This window comes from Denticeps clupeoides, chromosome 1 (assembly GCF_900700375.1).
Source record: "Denticeps clupeoides chromosome 1, fDenClu1.1, whole genome shotgun sequence".
NCBI lineage: Eukaryota > Metazoa > Chordata > Actinopteri > Clupeiformes > Denticipitidae > Denticeps > Denticeps clupeoides.
This window is the reverse complement of record NC_041707.1, coordinates 19006472-19028176: the sequence shown is the minus strand read 5'-3', so window position 1 is coordinate 19028176 and position 21705 is coordinate 19006472. Positions and strand designations below refer to the sequence as shown.

The 21705-nt window shown below is 40.6% G+C and overlaps 3 protein-coding genes across 6 annotated transcripts; 1 reads left to right on the top strand and 2 right to left on the bottom strand.

The window, feature by feature from the left end:
• Window positions 1–565: 565 nt before the first annotated feature.
• Window positions 566–12728, top strand: zcchc4 (zinc finger, CCHC domain containing 4). Its single transcript, XM_028971859.1, has 13 exons — window positions 566–739; window positions 878–996; window positions 1108–1190; window positions 1331–1609; window positions 2858–2944; window positions 7088–7160; window positions 7244–7394; window positions 8831–8931; window positions 9029–9150; window positions 9270–9345; window positions 9487–9538; window positions 10624–10747; window positions 11483–12728. Exons 1-13 carry the CDS (start codon window positions 640–642, stop codon window positions 11577–11579), a joined length of 1464 nt encoding a protein of 487 aa, XP_028827692.1. The 5' UTR covers window positions 566–639; the 3' UTR covers window positions 11580–12728.
• Window positions 2935–11486, bottom strand: LOC114785544 (tripartite motif-containing protein 14). Of its 3 annotated transcripts, XM_028971889.1 has the most exons (8): window positions 11429–11486; window positions 6517–6594; window positions 5912–6092; window positions 5683–5778; window positions 5234–5455; window positions 5114–5133; window positions 4828–4961; window positions 2935–3678 (listed from the first exon to the last, which is right to left on the bottom strand). In XM_028971889.1, exons 3-8 carry the CDS (start codon window positions 6083–6085, stop codon window positions 3074–3076), a joined length of 1251 nt encoding a protein of 416 aa, XP_028827722.1. In that variant the 5' UTR covers window positions 6086–6092; window positions 6517–6594; window positions 11429–11486; the 3' UTR covers window positions 2935–3073. The 3 variants fall into 3 exon arrangements, with proteins under 3 accessions (XP_028827722.1, XP_028827705.1, XP_028827715.1); XM_028971872.1 differs by lacking the exon at window positions 11429–11486 and having other exon boundaries at window positions 6501–6594; XM_028971882.1 differs by lacking the exon at window positions 11429–11486 and having other exon boundaries at window positions 4828–4958; window positions 6501–6594.
• On the bottom strand, window positions 11788–21458 carry mfsd8 (major facilitator superfamily domain containing 8). Of its 2 annotated transcripts, none has more exons than XM_028971846.1 (12): window positions 21090–21458; window positions 16603–16676; window positions 16090–16133; window positions 15404–15644; window positions 15183–15296; window positions 14953–15097; window positions 14798–14856; window positions 14499–14607; window positions 14240–14374; window positions 13885–13988; window positions 13333–13550; window positions 11788–13180 (listed from the first exon to the last, which is right to left on the bottom strand). In XM_028971846.1, exons 1-12 carry the CDS (start codon window positions 21146–21148, stop codon window positions 12974–12976), a joined length of 1509 nt encoding a protein of 502 aa, XP_028827679.1. In that variant the 5' UTR covers window positions 21149–21458; the 3' UTR covers window positions 11788–12973. The 2 variants fall into 2 exon arrangements, with proteins under 2 accessions (XP_028827679.1, XP_028827669.1); XM_028971836.1 differs by lacking the exon at window positions 21090–21458 and adding an exon at window positions 17536–18569.
• Between the last annotated feature and the right edge of the window lie 247 nt (window positions 21459–21705).

Genomic DNA, 21705 nt, shown 5'->3' with positions numbered 1-21705 from the left:
GTGAGGAGGGAGCTACAGCGTAGGGTTGCAGAGGACCAATACAACAGTGTAACACACTATTTTTTCGGAGCAACTGATAGTAAAACCAAAAAATGTGTATGCGGACTACCTCAGTGTCACTTGGGGTCATGATATTATAATAGTAAGAATAATAGTAAGAAAGATACATAGACCATAGATGAATGAAATAACAATGAATAACAATATGATGCGTTTAGAATCAAATAAAATGTGAAGAGAACGTGCGCCACCTGATGTTCAGTTCATTTAATTACACAAAAATCTGTTTAATTCTGACAACTCGCTTTAATTATGACTACTATTTTTGTTTCATGCCAGATGGTGTACTAAAATGAATAATCTCGTCTGCAACAACTGAAACTGGCATATAAACGGAAATAGTTGACACTAACAAAAATTAATTTGCTTCTGATAAAAATTATAATAAGTAAGGATAACAAACAACATCAAATAGTGAGTCTCAAATAATGAACGTGTGTGAAGCGATCAAAACGAGAAAGCGCTAAAATTACGGCATGACATCATCAACGTGCGACGGGAAACATGATTTTCAATATGGCGGCCTCCCGTCAAGCATGAGTGTAATGTTTTGCCTATAGCCCCGGTTTTAACTTTTTCATGGCTGCACACAAAACATTCGAAGAATTAGACGATGGTTTGGGGATAGAGATTATTTTTCAAGATGCAAAAGACACAAACGCGCCTTCCTGCCCACATGGTACGTGCAAAGATATTGTATACCGATATTCGTTTATATATGCAGTTCCGTGTTGGTCCATTATTATGTTTGTTTGGGGATAATATCCATCCATTGTTTTGGAGCACCGTTGGACTTGCTAATGCATTTATGTTCCAGGTCCAACGCTGTTGTTCGAAAGGGTCAGTAAGGGAGGAGAAAGGGGCAGACGCTTCTACGCGTGCTCGGCGTGTCGCGACCGTAAGGAATGCAACTTCTTTCAGTGGGAGAATGAGAAGGTAACGTAATTAATGCTGGGTGTGGTGATAAACATGACATTAACACGACCTGTTTAAAAGAACTTCTAATCGTTTGCTGTAAAAAAAATAAATAATTAAACATTGGCGCAGGTGTCAGAGGCTAGACTACAGGCCAGAGAAAAGCAGAACCAGTTCAAGAGACCTCCCATCTCACATCAGTTATACTGCTCCAGGTAACACACTGAGTGTGGGGTGAAAACTTGACATTATACTGAAATTGTATATAAATATGAATGACATAATGACAGACATTATGCAGTGAATTCACACAATTATGATGTACACCTCGTAAAATGTTGTATTTCTTCCACAGATTCAGACAGTTTGTAGCTCTCCCGTTGGGTCAGAAGAGATTTTGTCTTGACTGCCAGCTTCTCCTCCTTCCAGAAGAGTGGACTGTGCATTCAGAGCATGCGGCACTTTCTGGCGACATCACAGTGGCCCGTTTGAGGAGGCCTAGTCTGTTGCTGAGCCCACTGGAGAATAAAAAGAGCAATGCCCAATACCTGTTTGCTGACAGAAGCTGTCACTTTATACTGGACATGCTTTCAGGATTCGGGTTTCGTAAGGTTCTCTGTGTCGGAACGCCTCGGTGAGTTTGTTTTCTTCCCTTAATGTGGATTGTAACCACACACAAAAACTGAAAAAATTGACAATTTCACACAAGGCTTAAAAACATTTGGTTCCGCAGCCTTTGGGGAAAAAAATAACTGAAATCAATCACTTCCTATAACCACCAACAAGCTTTTTACACCTCTCAACTGGAATTTGACCACTCTTCTTTTATAAACTGCTCTAGGTCTCAGGTTGGAAGGGTGCCTTTTCCCAACAGCAATTCTGTGATCTTTGCAGAAGTGTGATCTTTCCATCGGCTTTAGATCTGGACTGATTGCTGACCACTTCAGAACTCTCTAGTGCTTTCTCTTCAACTATTTCTGAGTGCATTTAGAGGTATGTTTGGGGTGATTTTCTTGCTGGAACACCCATGACCTCTGACTCAGACCCAGCCCTCTGACACTGGGCCCAGCATTGCACGGCAATATCTTTTGGTTGTCTTCAGATCTGATGATGCCTTGCACACAGTTAACGCATCCAGTGCCAGAGGCAGCATAACATCCCCAAAACATCTTAGAACTTCCACCATGTTTGTCTGTAGGGTACTGTCTTCTTTCCTTCGTAGGCCTTATTCCATTTCTGTCAACATTACAATTATGAGCTATACCAAAAAGCTCTACCATTGTCTCATCTGTCCACAATATATTCACCCGTAAGGATTTTGGCTTCTTCAAGTACATTTTGGCAAACTCCAGTCTGGCTTTTTTATGTTTCTGTGACAGCAGTGGGGTCATTCTGGCTCTCCTGCTATAGAGTTTCATTTTGTTCAGATGTCAATAGATAGTTCCAGCTGATACTGCAGCACCCTCAGTCTGCAGAACACCTTGATTATGTTTTGAAGTTGTTTGGCATAGTTTATCCACCATTTGGACTCCTTTTTTTCAGTCTTTTATCATTTTTTCTCTTTAGTCCACATCTAGCTACAGTGTCATGTGTTCTGAACTTCTTGATTATACAGGACAAAGGAACATGAAGATCTTTGGAGATGGACTTGCAGCCTTGATATTGTTGATATTTTTAGAATTTTTTTTTCTCCTGGTCCTCAGATAATTCTCTGCTATTCCTTCTGTTCTCCATGCTTAGAGTGGCACAACAGAAAGGTTGCCAATAATTTTGTCCTGTTTTCCCGTTTTTTTTTTTGTGCTGTTCTAATGCACATTCAGCCATGACTGTATATGTGTGTGCATGAACTGCTTTTGCTGACATATGTGTATGTGTATTGCAGACTCCATGAGTTGATTAAATTAAGGAACTTTGAGCAAAAAATCGAAAAGGATAAAATGAAGACGCTGCTGTTGGACATTGATTTCAGGTAAAATTTTATTTGCTTTATTTCAGTCCAGAAGGGTAAGATGCAGCCAAAGCTCAATCAGTTAATGATTACAGGTTAGGTTGGGTGTACATATTACTTTGAGAATATTTGTTATAAATAGCTTTTCAGTTATATTTGAAGATTAGCAATCTCGATGTGAATTGGACCAACATGAGCTTCCTGTGGTTTGAGGAAGCGGATCGCTGGGTAGAGGGGTTCAGTGAAGTGGTGATGTGCCTGGTTAAAGACTGGGTTAAGAGTGGCTGAGAACTCATGTAGCAATGTCATGGTTCCCCCATCATAGAATGCCACACGACCCTTCTCATAGTTCACAATTACACCCACAATGCTTGGTGGCTTTCGACCCACAGAACCTGTGAGGGCCACATAGCGGTCATTGTGCCAGGCGGTGAGGTTTCCGTCTCGGAGTTCCACACACCATGAGTTGCAGTTTCGTCCAAGTTTGGCATTTTTATCATTCCCTTTCCTTTGCAGGCTCACATAGGCCACACCCACAGCCCAGTTAGGGCAGCAGGTTACATTAACCTCCCAGTAGTGCTGTCCCTTTGCTATGGCGACAGTGCCCAGAGCACAGTACACTTTGTCAAACTGCAGGGGGTGTTGCTGCTGTTGACTGGGTCGTAACTCAGTGGAAACACACAGGCTCTGCCCTTTCCGTGTCACCAAGACATGTTTGTGGCTAGTTTCTCTGTCGATCACCACATTGGCTGAATCTGGGTGAGAGGGAGACACTGCGTCATGCATGTATGAAAACTATTGACTTCTCATGTCACCATCATTTACTGAATGCTAGAGATGCACTATTCAGAAAAGACCTGTATATACAGTGTTGTTGAGGACATGCCCTAACTGCGGACACTATATGTTGCCCACTGACCTCAGGATGGCCCATATAAAAGTACATTGGACCGCCAGCTTTTTTCAGGAACCAAAGTTGTTAACTAGGATTGACTAACATTCGCTGATATGGCGAAACAGACATGATCACAATTCAATTATCATCACTTTTTTTTGTGATGTTGGCAGACTGAAACTGAAGACACCAGAGATAATAAACAGTTTATTAACATATGAAACCATGACTGTTACTCCCCTTCTTGGCTCCATTTTCAACCATTTTACTAGCTTTAGACCAGTGATTCTCAAACTTTTTGTTCAGGGCTACCCTTTTCTTGACAGGAACGCTCCCCCAACCCCCCAATTCCATCAGATTTAGAAATTTTATCAGCCTTTGAATTTCAAACACAGTTTAAATATCAAAAGAAAATCTTGTTACTGAATATTTGAATATTTCCCTCTACAATTTTGCTGTAAATAATGTCAGTATATAATTTCCAATGCCTATAAATTCACAGAAAAAAATTGAAGCTCCAAGATTTTAAATAACATTGTTCTGCTTTATCAAATTCAACTTGTGAAATTCAGGATCATGATGAGTTTTGGATTTTCAAAGTTGTCATAACCTTCTTGAGAAGTTAAATAAAAGCAATAAAAGTAAACCAATCAGGATGCTGTTTGTCTATGGAATTGGAAACACTCACAGTGATGCACACATTTCTCTCTCTCTCATTCCATTGTGTGAGCGTGTGATGCAAACGTTAATTTCTCAGACATCAGGGAGCTGCTATCAATATGTCGGGAGATTTCTGCCATTTTATTGATCATGAAAAATGCCCAAAGCGTATCACAGAGATTCAGCTGATTTTTTTCAGGATCTTTCTTAGACTTACGCACTGAACTGGTCTGGACAATAAAGGATAATTGATCATGAATGCAGTTTGTCATCAATGCCTTTTAGATTTATCATAATGTGGTTTATATGAGCCAGAAATTGGAACTCCAATAAAATTTCAGCATATTACCAAGCAGGAAGCTCTTCCTCTGTAGCTGTCCCTGGAGATCTTTTGAGATCCTTTGCAGGGTCTTGAGAAGTTTCTGGAACCTATCCTCATTTAGCTTTATATTGTCTTCAGCAGTGCAGGGTTTCTTTTGACTACTGAGAAATAGTTTAATATAGATTAAAGAAGGTGGCATGCACTTTATCATTTAATAAAATAATTTACCCTCTAGATTAGATGAATGGCTTTACTACTTAAATACCTTAAAAATAAGTAAAAATAAGACTTTTGGTGAAAACTGTAACTTTACCTGAACTCTTCTGGCAGGTCCTAAAAATGAGGGGATTAAATAATACAATACGGTATTTAGTTGCACTTTAGTAGACAAACTAAAAACCAGGAGATATCGGATGAGTAGACCCTATCTCACCTGTGGCTCTTTCTTCTCCAGAGCAGTCTGAATGTTAGTAATGTTTTTCTGGACCTGGTTTAGGTGCTGGGTCCAGTCCTTTATAACTCGAGTGAGTTTGCTGCTGGTCTCCCTGCGGTCCACTTCTAAAGAATCCAGAACTGTTTGTTCATCTCGCTGCAGGGCATCATGGATGTCATCAAAGCGTGCCTTCAGTTCCTGCTTCATCGCCTCCATATTGCTCTTCATCACAAATAAAACACACATCTTAAGGGAGGGAGGACTGAAGAATCATTCTCTATTTTTTCAAGTACTTGCAGTTCACCTTGTGGCCAGTGGGGGCTCATTCAGATTCGATCAACAAGTCAAATCTAGTTTGTATGAGGTTTAACGCACTTTCAGATTGACCTACATTTAGTTAAATCTAGCCCCAGGTAAATATGTATGTTTCAGAGAGGAAGTGTACTCACTGTCAGGTTGGCTCTGCGTTTCTTTAGAGACTCCAAGTGAGCCTCTGTCTTTTGTCGCTCTGCTTTTAGTTCATGTAAGTTCTTGGACAGCTGCTCCTGTAGAAGCAACAACCAAATGGAACAGATACAATAAGTTACTTAATGCTGTTGTTAAATACAAGTCATTACTATGACTAGGTGAAGATGATGTTTAAAAAATGTATATCAGTTATATGTGGAAGCACTGTACTTGGGCAAGCCTCCCTGAGATCTCTGTTATTTTGCGGAGCAGTTTTGGGGAGCGGGGATATGGCTGGATGGGTAGGTCTTCTGACAGGACATGGGACTCCAGTCCCGTGGTGGTAAGTGTCAGTTTGTCCTCTAGGTCTCCTGAGGGTGCTGTGTCATTGTCAGTGTCCATCATAACCAGTCTGAAATGAACAGCACTCATATGACGTACATTAAAATGACATTCACAAAAATGATATATCCTTTTAATCAAATTGGGATTATATTCAGATCTTAAATGTAAGGTAAGAATCTGGAAACCTAGACAATGCGTCTTTATTGACATTCCTGAACCAGTACCTCTGGGTTAAGTGAACATTTTGCCACAACACGCCTGCTAAGAAATACAACCATGCTAAGAAAAGAAAGTGCAGTCTTTTACCAATATAAGATGCAGCAGTCAGCATCCTGACTCCTCAACTACATTTACACCAGTCCCTTGCTGCAATGTTAATGAGTGCTGCATGCATTAGCATATAAATAATTTTGAGATTATTTTTTGAGGTCCATTCATGAAGTTGAATCATTTGATCATAAGTTAACTTCCTTACTGTCTCATTACTTTACCTTGTCGTCCGTGTTCTTTAAAAGGTATAAGTGCGGTTATCTGTACTCCGTCTGTCCTTCCTGCCTGTATGGTTCTGTCTGGAATGTCAGATGGGGAGAAGGCAAGGGGGAGAAAAGCTGTTAAGCAAGATAGAGCTTGTTTTTCCTCTTCTGTGTGTGTGAATGTGTGTGCGCGCCCCAGCTAGTTCTAATAGAAAGATGTCAGTGCACAGTTGGTATATTGCTCCATAGCCCCAGACCAGTGACCATGCATACCCTTGCCTACAGATGGCAAGTGCCAACCATTGTTAGGATCGGCATACCATAGCAGAGCTTTAGGGGAGTCCATGACTTAATGGATCAGTTGGCAAAATGGGAGGTACTGTTCACCAATTGTTGGTATTTTAATTCTGATTCTGCACATATGTACAGACACTAGATCATCATAAGAGCCTAGATTTTTTTTTTGCGTGTAACAGGTATGTTCAATTCAAATTCAGACTTGCACAAAGTCACTGGGGGCAATGGGCACACCTCATCATCCCACATTCCTTCCCTCGATTGCTCATATTTCCCTTTTGCCTTCTGGCAGATACTCCCAGTTTTATGGTCAGGATGAGTTCTGCCACTACAACATGTTCAACCACCATTTCTTCAGTGGAGAAGTAAGAAGGGAGAATTATGAGTTTTATTCTGTTTGAACTTTCTTATCTGTTTATACTTAAATATATCTATATCCATTTCACAGGAGGCAGAGCAGATCTTTAATGGATTTCTGCATGAGGAGGAAGGAAACAAGGTTGTCATGGTAACAGATCCTCCTTTTGGTGGACTGGTGAAGCCATTGGCCCACAGCTTCAGGCAGATATCAGAGACATGGAGAAGACTGCAGGGCCCAGGTACAGTTATAGCATTACCAGGGAGCTTTCCACCAATATGTTAAGTACGTTGTATACAACGATCTGTCTCTCTGGGTAGGACATATGGAGGCAAGATAATAATTAGTCTAAACCAGAGGTGGAAAGTAATGAATTACATTTAATTTAATTCAGAAACGTTACTGAGTAAAAAATTAAATGACGAAGAAAAAAAATCTGCTTGAACCGAAAGGAAATTGTGCAGGTTCGCATTTCTCAGATGTGGACAGCAAAAAAAAAAAAAAACAGGCCTATACAATAGCCAATTTGGGCAAAAGGCAACACAAAAACAAATGAAAAGGTATTGCTACTTGTTATGAAATCGGCAAAAACTTTGCTGACCTAACCAATAATGCACTGTGCATCACTTTAAGCACAGAGTAAGTCATCTTTTGTTTTAAAGTTACAACAAAGCCCAAATTTTTTTTGACTCAAACGACAACTTGACTGCTGTTAGAGAATGTTATACAGATAATTAGCATCAGTTTTTCAATGCTGTGTGTCTGTAGGCTAAACTTTTACAGCCTGCAGCTTGAGAGCATGTGGTAAGTAGAATAGCCCATTGACCGTGCATCATTACCCCCACATTTTCTTATGTTGCAGCCTTATTCCAAAATGGATTAAATGCAGAATTCTACACCCCATAATGACAACATGAAAAAGTTTACTTGAGTCTTTATTAATTTATTGTTTCTTAAATTTATTTAAAAAAATAAGAAAGCACATGTACACAAGTATTCACAGCCTTTGCTGAATACTTTGTCAATGAACCTTTGGCAACAATTATAGCCTCAAATCTTTTTGAATATGATGCCACAAGCTTGGCATACCTATCCTTGGCCAGTTTGGCCCATTCCTCTTTGCAGCACCTCTGAAGGATGGAAAGTGTCTGTGCACAGCCATTTTAAAATCTCCAGAGATGATCAATCAGATTGAAGTTTGAGCTCTGACTGAAACACTCAAGGACATTCACAGAGTTGTTCTCAACCCTCTCCTTTGATGGCTTGGCTGTGTGCTTAGGGTCGTTGTCCTGCTGAAATATGAACAGTCACCCCAGTCTGAGTTCAAGAGCACTCTGGAGCAGGTTTTCATCCAGGATGTCTCTGTACATTGTTGCAGCCATCTTTCCCTCTATCCTGACAAGTCTCCCAGTTCCTGCTGCCTTCAAAGCAGCAGAAACGTTTCTGTAACCTTCTCCAGACATTTTACTTTGAGTAGAATTTAAGCAAAGTAAATATACTTTTACTTAATGACATTTTTTCAGTACCCTTTCCACCTCTTATCTAAACTGAACATATTAATAGAATAACCTATTAACGTTTTGCTCATATCTGCTATATCAAGGCTACACCATTCTGTGTGGATCAAAGTTAAACTAATGCCCAGATTACCACAATCTTTCGTTTCCCTTTGTGCAGAGAACATCAGACCTGAGATGCCAATGGTGTGGATTTTCCCGTACTTCTTTGAGCAACGGATCAGAGAATGCTTGCCGACATTCAACATGTTAGACTATCAGGTACCACACAAACACACAAGCCATAATAGTTTTCTCAAATATGAGTTCAGTATGAGTCCTCCATTATCTGATCTGAATTTTTATTTGTCTGTGACAGGTCGATTATGATAACCACCCTCTATACAAGCATGGGAAGACAGGCCGAAAGCAGTCCCCCGTGCGCCTTTTCACCAACCTCTCCCCCCGTGAAATAGTCCTGCCTGAGGAGGAGGGCTACAGGTTAATCAGTCATGAAGCACTACTGCTCATTAATCTTAATTAGGTCCACCCATCTCCATTTATGCAGATATAAACATACAAGGAAGCCTACAACTATTTTATATGGTTTGTTTCATCAGATTTTGTGTCATCTGTGAGCGGTACATTTCAGCAGCAAACAGGCACTGCTCAGACTGTAATGTGTGCCCATCCAAGGTCAGAAGCCAGGACGTACAGACATCATGATTTAAAATCAATTTACCTTAAATTGCAGTATTTGAAGATGCCATAATGAACAAAGTATGGTTTCATGTTGAATGCCGGTTATTTTCAGCAAAGCTGGGTTCTGTCTTTCAGGATGGGAGGGAGTGGAAACACTGTGGTCAGTGTCAGAAGTGTGTGAAGCCATGTAAGTGTACTATGGATTAATGAGAGACATCAATCTGCCATTAAAGGAAAGTGTTACATGGAATTTGGATAGCACAAAGCAGACTTTGGTTTAAATAAACTATTGGAAGCAGTCTAATAATAATTAATAATTAAGCAGTAGTCACTGTTAATTAGTTTGAGGTGTAAATGTAGGATTTTAATATTCCTCCTCATGGTTATAGCATAGTGACTCCTTAATCCTATAGCGGCACAGAATTGTATCCGTGCTGAGGTTAACGAAATTATTGTAGTAAAGATTAAATATATAAACACTCACAAGGACCATCAAAACTCTGTATAATTAAGTATGCTTTATAGACTAGAGCTGTAAATCTTGCATCAGGTCATTTCAATCATTTTAGTCAGTTCAGGACTGGTCAGTCCACAAACACAAAGTTCCAAACACAAAGTTTCATTTCCATTTGATTTGCTGCTAAACATTTAATGACGTTAATTTTATTTGCAATTCTTGGCCACCTTTGTCAGGTGATGCTTTTTAATTATTGCGAAAGAAGCTCAGAAGGTCAAATGGAGGCAAGCAGCTTGCAATTATATTTTAAACCTGCTCGTACATTTACATTTACAGCATTTGGCAGACGCTATTATTCAAGTGCTTTAAATATCAATCACTGGAAACCCTTGTTTTGTTCACTTGGACTTGATATGTAGATATTGTTCGCATAACTCAGAATAAAACAGTTTTATAACGGCTTATAAAGTGTCTGTAAGATCTCTTTTAATCCAAATAATCCAAAGAAAATCTTTTAAAAAGCTGAACATTGCAAGAATTTATGGCTGTATGGAAATGCCACTGTAAAAACACTGACTTTGTGACTGTCACTTATTTAAATGCACCACATGGCATAAGTCAGGTTGGGCTAGGACTGAATTCTTTCAACCTCTTTCAACCAGCTCTAATATAAAAAAAAAATGTGTGCATGCGGGAAGGAAATGGGGTTGGGGGGTCCTGGCAAGTCTTGGACACAGGCAGGGCTTCATGGAAAAAGGTTGGGAACCACTGTCTTATAGCATAGTGAGTCCTATCTCTCTGTTTTCATATCTCAGCCTGGATCCACTGTTCTTCTTGTGGCCGCTGTGCCCTCCCTGATCATCCATGTGGACGGAGCCATAATGGCTGCTACAACTGTGGAAGCATGGATCACAAACTCAGAGCCTGTCCCAACAAGCAGTGAGTACCAACACGCACACAGCTTGTGGAGTGGTGAATTGTGTTTGGTCAGTTGAGACTGATGACCAGTAGTTTGTATAACAGGCAGCTACTTTGTGACATCACTTTGAGACAAACTGTTAGTAATACTCCATTCAGTGCAAATTTCCGCTCTGCACTTTTGTAAATCCAGTAGAGAGCCACTTTTACAAAAAGACGAGGTAGAGGAATACAAACAAAACGGAATATAATATAAAGCAGTTCTCCTAAAACAGAACATTCATACATAAAGCAGAACTTCGTACATCCCATACACCACTCACTGATGTGCCAAATTATTTATTAAAAGAAAGAAGTCAAATTCTTTGTGTGCATTTTTACTTTTCTGGCATTTTGCAGCCCTATTTGCATAAAGTAGTAAACAGTGTAGGTTGTTATGCACTGGCAACCTAGGTACATACAGACACATATTTCTAAGGAAAATGTAGGCCAAATGCACCACTGACATGACTTCAACCCTAAATCTAAATTCCAAGTCAAATCTAACCATATTCCGGTTTTGGGAATATTTCCTGTATTTATCTAGATGGCTGGATTTCACCAACACACCCTGTAACCTTCTAAAATGTTCTCTTTTAAACAAACAGTCTCACACACAGTGTAACATGAAACAGGGCACATGTAATGATCAAGTATACAGACCTCAATGAATTGTCTCTTCTCTAATTTGTTCTTTGTTCCTTTCTTCACTGTCAGCACTCAAATCAAGAGGAAAATCAAGAGACCAAAGCTCAGAGACACTGCCAGCCACAAGAAGTCAAAAGTACAGAGGAAGACTCACCAAATCACATGACCCACCATCAGAGGATAAATGTGTGTGTGTGTGTGTGTGTTGAAGAGTAGCTTTAGATGCTGATCTTGTCATTTAGCAACCTATCTTCATACCAAGAGCTCTCAGAGAAACTTCAGCACATTCAGATCATATGCACAGAAATTCAATATTTAATAGTCAGAAACATACATAAGTATTCACTGTTATATAAAGACATACACGAGTCAGCCATGTGTTACTTTTTTTAATGGCAGTTAAAACCACACAAACACCAGCCATAAAATGTCAACATTAAAAATCTTTCTTATTGCGAAGTCTCAATACATTAGAATTTCTTCTCAAATTCAAGAGATAAAAAAATAATTTTCTCCACCACTTCAAAAGCATTAACCTGTAAACACATTACTTAATGTAGAATACAGAATGTCCTTTAACTGCACATGTACAGTATATATTCAAATGCAAAGCACTGCTCGCTGGGCGCTTTTCAAGGCTGCCCACTGCACTTTGAGAGGTCAATCTCACCAAATGTGGCAATCCAACATCTACAGTTCAGGTGCAATGTATCACCAGCCAAAAGTCAGCATCCATGGTAATAAAATTCTCTCAATTAAAGTCACTGTATCTACATTTCTGGAACAGATGAGGAGGTATAAACATTACAATCTGGATACATTAAGTTCTCATATTGCCTTATTGCATTTTCCAGAAAAAAATAGTTTCCTTTAAAAATGTATAGTGTGGCAGTTGTGACTGGCAGATTGTGGGAGGTGGATTATAAAGAAAAGTGCAATGGATGTTTTAACACAGGTGCTGTGTAGTACTAACAAGCCAGTGTTCCAAGTGCCACATTGTCAACACCTCATCTAGTACAAATGTACATCAAGAACAATACAGTTTCCTGGGTATCTAGTTGCAGCTTTGCTAAGAGGTGCTTCTTCATGTTCTCAAACCTCATGAACTTGTTTGTGCTAAGCCTAGTGCCACAAAAACAGCCTATAGTGTTAAGGTAGGTCCCAATAAGTCTTTCAATGTCATGTACATGGTGATAAAGCATACTAAATTACAATAGATAAATTTTGAGCATGGAAGATTTAGCAATAACCTTATGTTTATCCAACTGAGTGGTATTGTAAAGTACTTAGAAGCCCAATACATTTATTCAATTAAGTTCCCTAAATGTAGAAAGGGGTTGGTATAATTGAATATTACAATAATAAATAATAATATTAAAATGCAAACTGAATGTGTTACTGAATTAGTACATGTAGAATGTACAGCTTGGTTAATGGGGGTGATCTGCCCAGCCATTAATAGTTTCTTCTTTAGAGCAGCAGGGCCCACAGTTTCAGTGTGCAAAGAAGCTTGACGTAGTGTTCCTGGCTTCCACTCCTTATCCGTCCCTGTACTGTCCATCACTCCTGTATCCTCCCATGGCGGACTGAGAAGGCAATGAGGCGTCTGTAGGTGAAGGCCAGTAGCAGTATAGCAGCGAGAACCATGCCACAGATGAGGCTGAAGGCCCAGCGTGGTCCTAGAAGTGTATACGTGTGAGACACAAACACCGGGCCCAGTGTCCGGGCGCAGCTGCCAGATGCGGTCAGCCAGCCCATGTACACACCCTAACACCCAAACAGAAAAAAAATCATTAATGGAAATTGCACACACTAGCAAGAAAGTCAGCAGGTGATTCTCCTACTTCCTGGTTTCTGCTCACTTCTCCTTCCCAGTCAAAAACCAAGACTAACTGTGTGTAGCAGGGCACATGTCTCACCTGTGGTTTGGGTCCCAGTATTTTTGAGTAAAGGGTGTAGGACATGACATTGCAGGCGGGGTAGCCAACCCCAATGAGCACATCTGAGGTTATGTACTGGGCCAGGTGTACGGCAGGGGTGTACAAGCACCAGGTCTGTTCGGCAGGGCAGCCTGTGGGCTCAACTGTTGAATTGGAGATCGGAGCCATTGCCTGGGGAGTGGTGCTGTTGTGAATATCTGTATTATTAGGTACAGCAAATATACAGAGGAAGCATCTATGAGATCAACATGTCCCCTTGTACACAATTTTTAGAGAAAATGTTAGAATTGCAAACTTTGTGCATTTTTCTGTAGTGCACTTTGAGCATTTTACTTAATTTCTACTGTTCTACACATCTTATTTAAATGTTTACAAATAGATGTCATTAAAATCATCAGATCATCTGTAATAAATCAGAAACTGCAGTAAAGTTTCTAAACAAAGGAGGAAATTGCTTTTCAAGTGAGACATTTTCCCATCAGCAGCTCTACACACACCCTTTACCAGTTTGGAGAAGCAAAATATACATACCAGCCCACTGAATCTTGGGATAATGGTTCCCCCAGGGAAGAAGAATGAAGAAGCCACAGAATATGACTATCAAACCACCCAAAAGAACCAGCCGATCCCCGATCCTGCAGAACAGCAGTAGATCAGTTAGATCAAATATGAGGAGGCTGATGGCCTGACAACTATTATGCACTTTGAAATGGAAATGGAAATAAGACTATCACCCAACCAATGATTTCTATGTCACCCCATGTGAATATTAGTAAAACATTTATTCAAATAAAATTATTTATCGATGAAGAAATTTACACATTTCCAATAATCTAGGTTATCTGGATTTCAGTCAGTTCATAAACAAAAAAAAAACACAACCTACTTTTGTGAAATGACTTTCACTGCTAGAAATACCAAGATGGACTCAAAGCCAATGCAGGCTAAGATCACACCATTATACAGGACAGCATCCTTTCTGGTCCAAGCAAACATGTCCATAGACAGAGGAGTAGATATACTGCAGAGACGGAAATATTACCTTACATGTGACATACCTCATATGATTACTTAATTTTCAGTTTAATAATGACTGAAGTTGATGTACGATAAGGAATGTGAGAAATAAAATCAGGTCAACTTGCGTTTCAAACACTGCAAAGATGAAGAGGATGACAAAGAACAGGACATTAGAGGTAACCACAGCAAGCTGGTCAATATCCCCATCATCATCTGAGGGCACCTCCACACGCTCTGTAGAACAGGAGAGACAAATACAGTCCTAATCACACACTCAAGTCCACTGGTCCTGAGTCTGCAGAGAGCTGCTCGCATTTCCAGCATGAGCACAGTATCATTAATGTCGCTTCTTGTCTGAATGGTCACATCTGCTGCATCGTGTGCTTTAAAAAATTAAATTAAAATTCAAAACATAAAATTTTACCCTCAGAGACATAGTTGATGGCTCTGATCTGCCGGCCATGATCGTCAACGTGATGCTCCCTGTTGGGAGACAATTTTAGACAACCCATATGGAAAAGGACAACATTTATACATTAATAGTTTTTTCTTATTGAATGTAAACAAATTAAATCATACCTTAGCACAAGTGTCACCAGCAGCATGTTTACTACACCAAAGAAGGCGGCCAAGAGAGCCGGGGAAGTGTACATGTTGAGCTGAAGATACATGACATCCAAATGCCAACCCGTCTCCCCAATTAATGACAGAACAGCCTGCATAGCTTCAACAACCAACACCCAGGCAGTTAGCATTTATGAATTGTCACATTAACTCAGAAGCGTTAATGAATGTATGTGAACCAGTACCTGGGCCCAGAATGAATCCAAGAGCCTGACAGGCACTCATGTTGGCCATGGCCCCAGTTCTCTCTTTCAGAGATGTGGCACCAGCAACGTAAGATCTCACCACAGCCACATTTCCTGCACATGTCAAAAGTTATCAAAGCTATGATCAAAGGATTCGATCTACTATGAACACAATCATTTTCATCAAGTATTTTATTTTAATATGGGGTGGGGCTGTCTACCTGCACCAAAGCCCACAAAGGCCCGGGCCATCAGCATGTGGTACTTCCTCTCAGATGGGGGCAAGTACACATAGGCGTAGTAAAGGTTGGCTGAGACATTGATGAATATAGAGCAGACCAGTGGCTCTCGACAGGGCCTGTGATTGGACCAAAGGCCAAAGAGGGGTGAGGCCACCATCTGGCCCAAGCTGTACGCAGCCACCACCCAGCCCAGGAAGCTGGCATCTGCACTGCTGTCAATCTGCCAGTCAAAAACACAACACGGTGTGGAACACATGGTTTTCACATACAGAAGATGCAAATAATGAGTTAACAGACAAAGTCAGTAGGCCTTTGTGTTTCACAGTTCATCTGAAAGGTGTGAGAAGAACATTTTTGTAGCCTTCCAGCCTTTCTGAATTATGCAGAAGTAGGAACCTGCTAGTTTCATTTTTAATTCTATTTTCCTTCTGGTTCCCTCAGTTAAAAAAACAACTACATACAGTTTTAGCACAAGTCCTTTCACACTTCCTGTTTTACAGCACAAGGACTGGTACTGCGCTGTCAGTGCTGATGAATAAGTCTAAATCTCCTTGTTGAAATTGTGAACCATTCAAGGTCCAAATTTCTAACAATTAAGTAGACTGAGAGACACGCCTTTCACCCTCCTAAGAGGGGAAAACAATGATTTAACTTGTTCCTCTTACCCGTTCCAAAAAAGGCCATATAGACGTGATGACAATTGTGAAACCTAGGGAAGGAATATATAAAAATTATTTAAAAACGCTGGATGTAACTATTTCTCTTAAAACATCACTGAACTTTTACTTCCTGAAGCCACCATCAGAAAACCAATGACGAATGATGGTTTTCTGATGGTGGTGAGGGTTTCTGACAAAACTTAATTCAGGAGAGGTTTATAAGCAAGTTTTTCAGAGAGATGTTAGCTCTGCTGAGATGCTGAGCAAGAGTACTGTGCAATCAAGACAACAGAAATTCTGAGGAACCGAAACAGATTTGTAAAGAGCAATGGTCCAAAATGCATTATCAAAAGTTTAGTTGCATCGTTCTTCTACAAATGCAGTTTAGACGGCCACATTGTTAGGAAATAAACTGCAGATGACATGCTACTATTCAGTTATTTAGATAAAAAGGACAATTACAAGAATATTGTTAGCGATAGCATTATAATAGCCAGCAACGGGAGGGGATGGACATACCAACACTGCTGAGAAACATGGTAAAGTACATGACCCGAATGGACCTCCATCTGCTCCGGTAGGCATCTTCATCTCTAGAGAGATGAAACATCACAGGTCACACTCACGCATCACGTTCACTGAGGAGGCACCATCGCTAAACACTTAAAAACGGTCGTTAACCACTAGAGACTTATTGTAAACAGTGTGTTAATATTTCAAATTGTTTTATTAGTCATTTGCACATCGAAGTGCTTGAGGTGAGTCTAGTCTTGAGAGATCAGTGGATAAAGGGTCCACAGAAGCCAGAAGAGAGAAACAGCAAAAGGCTGTCAGTGCAGCAGGACATCAGTTGTTCAGACAGGTGACTACTCTGGTCCTCTTGTGTGGATCACAAACAGGCATGCTGAGAGGTCGAACCTGGTCCTGGTGCACCCCAGTGCCCAGTGTCTTTCCAGTTCGGAAAGGATTTGCCCTTGGATTTTGGGACAATGCAGTCAGAGCACACGTTTCTACGGCTGATGTTTAGGAATGCAGACATCAGTCAGACATCAGCCAGTCTGTTCACTGGAATGGAGTGTGAAGATGGCTCCTCAGTGCAAAGATGCAGTCTTGTTTTTTCACTTTGAGAGAAGAATATAGCGGTGATACGCTCATCCCAAATGCCCAGTCCTTCAGTGTTCCAACATCACTTCTCCTCTTAAGATAAAACAAATGTGTTGGTAATATTAATATTTTGGCAGATATATTCACCAAATCACAATAAAAACAGCATGTTTGTTGTCTCATCCAGAAGGTCCAGTGCCTGAGCTTGTCTACAAGAGGTGGAATGCAGATCTCCGATAGGATGACTGAACAGAATTCCCAGGCATAGAAAACAAGAGGTGAATTTTACCTGTGACTTCAACTGAAAACACTGTGAGAGTTCTAAGACCGAGCCTCCTCTGCGCTTACCTGTTTAGTCTAATGTCCCGTTGTGCCGCTAAATAGTCAATCCTGGTGGTGCGATTCGCCTGTGTGGTTCTATCCCATTCAGACATAGTCTGTGAATGTGAAAAAGCTCTGACATTCCCAAAGGGCGGGGCACATACTGGCTGCATTCCAGTGTTGGTAAGGTGTTTTCAGAGTAGTTATAGGAACAGGAAAATAAACGGTATGGCCTATTCCAATCTATTTTCCACAACCAAATAGCTCCATTCAAAATTACACTCTGCAACATCACCAGTACCTAATATTTATGGGCCATTTGGCACAATGGAATCTATTCCATAGTTGAAGGACTCAAGTAATGATAAAGAGTCAAGAGTCCTTTGAAGTATGGTTTTAACAAGATTGAACTGTTCCTGCAAATACTGCAGCTTTCACACTGCACACATCTCACCAGCATGTGAGAGAAAGATTAATTGATGTCTTTATTAGCCCTCTGAGAATGTTTGGATGAAATTATTTGATTAAAAGAGTGATCAAGAACATCTGTCTGCCAAGTCCTGTAAATGTAAATGTAACATCTGAGGCCACCACTTTAAGGCAGTCATCTTGAAACGTTCTGAGAAGTGGGTGCTTCAGGCAGTAGAGTTGCCAAAATCCAACTGCAGCCAGAATCAACAGTTAAACGATTTGCCCATTAGTGCAATGAGAACATCAGTCCAGTTTAGTCTGCTGAACATACTATGTATATTTCCAATGCCCTAAACAAAATCTGCGGTCTTTATGCACACACTGTGGTGTTCTTACCCTGCTGAATGAGCCCATTTCAAAGTTAATGTCATAAGTTTGACATTATTTTTTTATGAATTATATGTATTTTGTTACATTTTATAATACCCGTGGTCTTCCTGGAGACTATTTCTCCCAGCCAGTTTTAGTGGAGCGATTGGTCAAACCATTGCACTTTTCACACACTGACATACAAAATTACACACACACACACACACACACACACACACACACACACACACACACACACACACACACACACACACACACACACACACACAAAGCAACAGGTATTCCAACGCACAGACAAAACACAGGCTAGACAGCTGTAAATATAGTTCATTTTACACCTTTGCTGTCTGATTTCTCCCAACTGGGTACATGAAAGCAACAAAGAAGGCCATTGGACAGTGTTTGGCCCAGCGGGTAAGGAAGCGGCCCTGTAATTGGAAGGTCACCGGTTCGAATTCCGAACAGCCAAGGAGCCACTGAGCAAAGAACCATCCTCACAAGCTGCTCCGTGGGGAACCTTTCATGGCTGCCCGCTGCTCACTAAGATTAAATAAATGCAGAGGACACATTTCGTTGTGTGCACCGTTTGTTGTGCATCACAATGCCAATTACATCACCAAAACACATAGAGAAAGTGATGACTGGAAGATGGATCAAACATCTCTACAGATATACATTGGTATACCTATGGCATACAAAGTCAAGGCCACAATGCTACTGAAGACATTACACCTCATATAAAAAAAGTCATATATTTTGATGATCGTCACACCAGACCAGCACTCAACGAGCCAAACTAGCTGCCCTCCGACCAGTGTAGGATAAGTGAGTACCACACCACACCAGCAGATTATTGTTCCCAGCACTGATATGACAACAGAAAAGTCACTGGTCCGATCCAGAGGTTGATGTGGATTCAAACAATATATGCCAAGTAAATCTGGCAAGTATGGCATCAAAATCTGGGCAGCCTGCGATGCCCAGATGAAGAACTTGGAGGAACGTGTGACACCAGAAGACAGTGGTGGGGGCAGTGGTGGCCTAGTGGGTATGGAAATGAACCCATAATCAGAAGGTTGGCGGTACGATTCCCAAACTGACAAGATGCCACTGACCAAAGCACCGTCCCCACACACTGCTCCCGGGCCCCTTTCTTGGCTGTCCACTGCTCACCAAGGGTTAAAAGGGTTAATAGCAGAAGACACATTTTCTCTGTTTCACAATGACAATCACTTTCACCTTCAATGCCAGGTCCTTCACTGCACAGCTTGGATCATGGAAGTTTATCCAAAATGTATTCAAACTAGATACAAATATGCAACACAAAATGGTGTGATCATTTTCTTATTTTATCCAGTCATCCTCATTTTAATAAATTAATAATGATAATAATAATAATACCACAGATATCTAAAAAAATGGTTAATCTTTTTTAAGTTCACAAGTTCATAAAACTAAAAAATATATATTATTATTTAATCCCTTGTGCTTTATTCGTGGATCAGCTACTCTTTAGCTATATTTTCACACCGGCCATATTAGCTAAGAATAGCTCTGAACCAGCTTAATTAGTTTTAATTAAAAAAAAAAAAACTGTTAAATCTAAAAACAATTAAATCATAGAAAAAATAATGATGCATTAATAACTATAACTGGGAGTACATAGAACGACAAGCAAAAAAGTTACTTTAGGGGCTCTTTCACATTTCATGGAACGATCTGACTGCATGATCAGGGCAAGAATATACATTATATATTTTACATAATGATTTGCAGGGCTGTTTACATATTGGATACCACAACAGAACTTACCACCATCTTGCTTTGTAGCTATGGATGTTATTGAAACGCATGCATTTCTTCATGCAGGGTCATGCTACCAGAACATGACATTACAAAGGCTACAGAAGGGGCAACAAATATTTCAATTCCTCTTTTGTTCAGGGCCTTTTCCATTTAATTTGTGTACTGCAGCATGTTCCTCATGTCCAGTTATGGCCCCTGTTCCTCATGCAGAACATCACCTCATGTCTGGAATTGCTGATATAGCATCTGTTGGGATGGAGCGAATGCTCTTGAGCACGCTCATGGTAAGATTGCTACTGATTTTATAGTCTGTAGTTGCACTGACCATGTCACATGTCCTTTTGTCAATATTGACAAAAAATGCATCCCACCACCTGAATTTAGCCTGCATACGTTTTGGGCTCAGATTAGCTTTCTCCTAAATAAACATTCATAAGGCTCTACTTTTAAATAGTTGTAACTGAATTCACATTTCCAATCGTATAGCGATTTTTTGGGGTGTTCATGTTCCCCTCCGATCCCAGTATGATTGGCAGACAATTTTATTTTGATGTGAGAAATAACACAATGCCCATTCATAATGGAAGCATTATCCGATGGGAAAGGTTTAACCAACAAAGCACCCTACCTGCCTGAATTCACCTTTTCAAGCATTTTCTCACGTGGTCACTCATTTTTATATAAGTTTGACTATCACAACGTCCTATCTGCATCTAGCTTGTGTGTCATTTTTAATATCCATGACGAAATTTAAAAACAGATTAATGAGCTTTTCCGAAAGAAGTCAAAAATCAGATACTACTAAACAGGTATCATTGATGATTACTGATAAATGTTTTTTCTGATGATGCTGCACAGATCGATAGATAAAAGTAAAATTTCACCATTCAAAGGACAGCAAATGACTTTATAGCTGTAGTTCAACACACAATGCTCCGTTTTAGAACATCTACAGCGTCAGATGAAAAACTCACCGGTCAGCATCCCCCTTCAGTAGAGGGGTACTCTCCTCGGACTCCGCAAGGCGCGACATCGCTTGGCCTTAAAGTTGCGATCGCGGGGACCTCGGGCTACCGAGAACTAAAGCAGTCCTTCAGACAGAGAGACCGACTGGACAGGGCAGGACATGGCGCCTGACTAATTAAGTAAGTGACCGAATGAAAGCGCTACACTCCGCAGGAAGGTCGTCAGCAGCCCGCGGTCTGAAGTCCGAGCTGCGCTGCGTACTTTCACAAATGACGCCGCTGCCATGGGTCAAAAGTCGAACGTGCGAGGCGCGCCATTGCAACGCTCCTGTTCGGATTTCAGTACACGCTTCCGGCTCCGAGGTTTCTCGCAACCGGATTGGTCGAAGCAACGTGTCGTCACACAACAGATACCGTTGGCACGTGATGAAAACAGACGATTCTGCCTCCTTTGCCGGGGTGTCCTAAAAAATCAGCATACCTGTGAGAACGGTCTTCCTTGGTCAATGCGCATGCGTAGTTTAGAATCAAGGTCGAGTTTTGGTCGCGTCTATCATTCTGGCATACCACCGAATAAAGGGAAGATTTTGTGCATAATTTGTGTCGTTTTTACCGTGCATTTTTT

What these genes read in the sequence shown, in the direction of transcription:
- LOC114785544 (XM_028971872.1), bottom strand. An exon ending in AACGCAGAGCCAACCTGACA is followed by an intron (nt 5,456 to 5,682) that starts GTGAGTACACTT and finishes TTTGTGATGAAG; the next exon opens with AGCAATATGGAGGCGATGAA. An exon ending in GACCTGCCAGAAGAGTTCAG is followed by an intron (nt 4,962 to 5,113) that starts GTAAAGTTACAG and finishes ACTATTTCTCAG; the next exon opens with TAGTCAAAAGAAACCCTGCA.
- mfsd8 (XM_028971836.1), bottom strand. Translation starts at nt 17,681, where the DNA reads ATGCAGCCAGTATGTGCCCCGCCCTTTGGGAATGTCAGAGCTTTTTCA. An exon ending in TATGGCCTTTTTTGGAACGG is followed by an intron (nt 15,645 to 16,089) that starts GTAAGAGGAACA and finishes TTTGACTGGCAG; the next exon opens with ATTGACAGCAGTGCAGATGC. An exon ending in CTGGTGACACTTGTGCTAAG is followed by an intron (nt 14,857 to 14,952) that starts GTATGATTTAAT and finishes GTCTCCCAACAG; the next exon opens with GGAGCATCACGTTGACGATC.
- zcchc4 (XM_028971859.1), top strand. Translation starts at nt 640, where the DNA reads ATGGCTGCACACAAAACATTCGAAGAATTAGACGATGGTTTGGGGATA. An exon ending in TCAACATGTTAGACTATCAG is followed by an intron (nt 8,932 to 9,028) that starts GTACCACACAAA and finishes TGTCTGTGACAG; the next exon opens with GTCGATTATGATAACCACCC. An exon ending in TCAGAAGTGTGTGAAGCCAT is followed by an intron (nt 9,539 to 10,623) that starts GTAAGTGTACTA and finishes TTCATATCTCAG; the next exon opens with CCTGGATCCACTGTTCTTCT.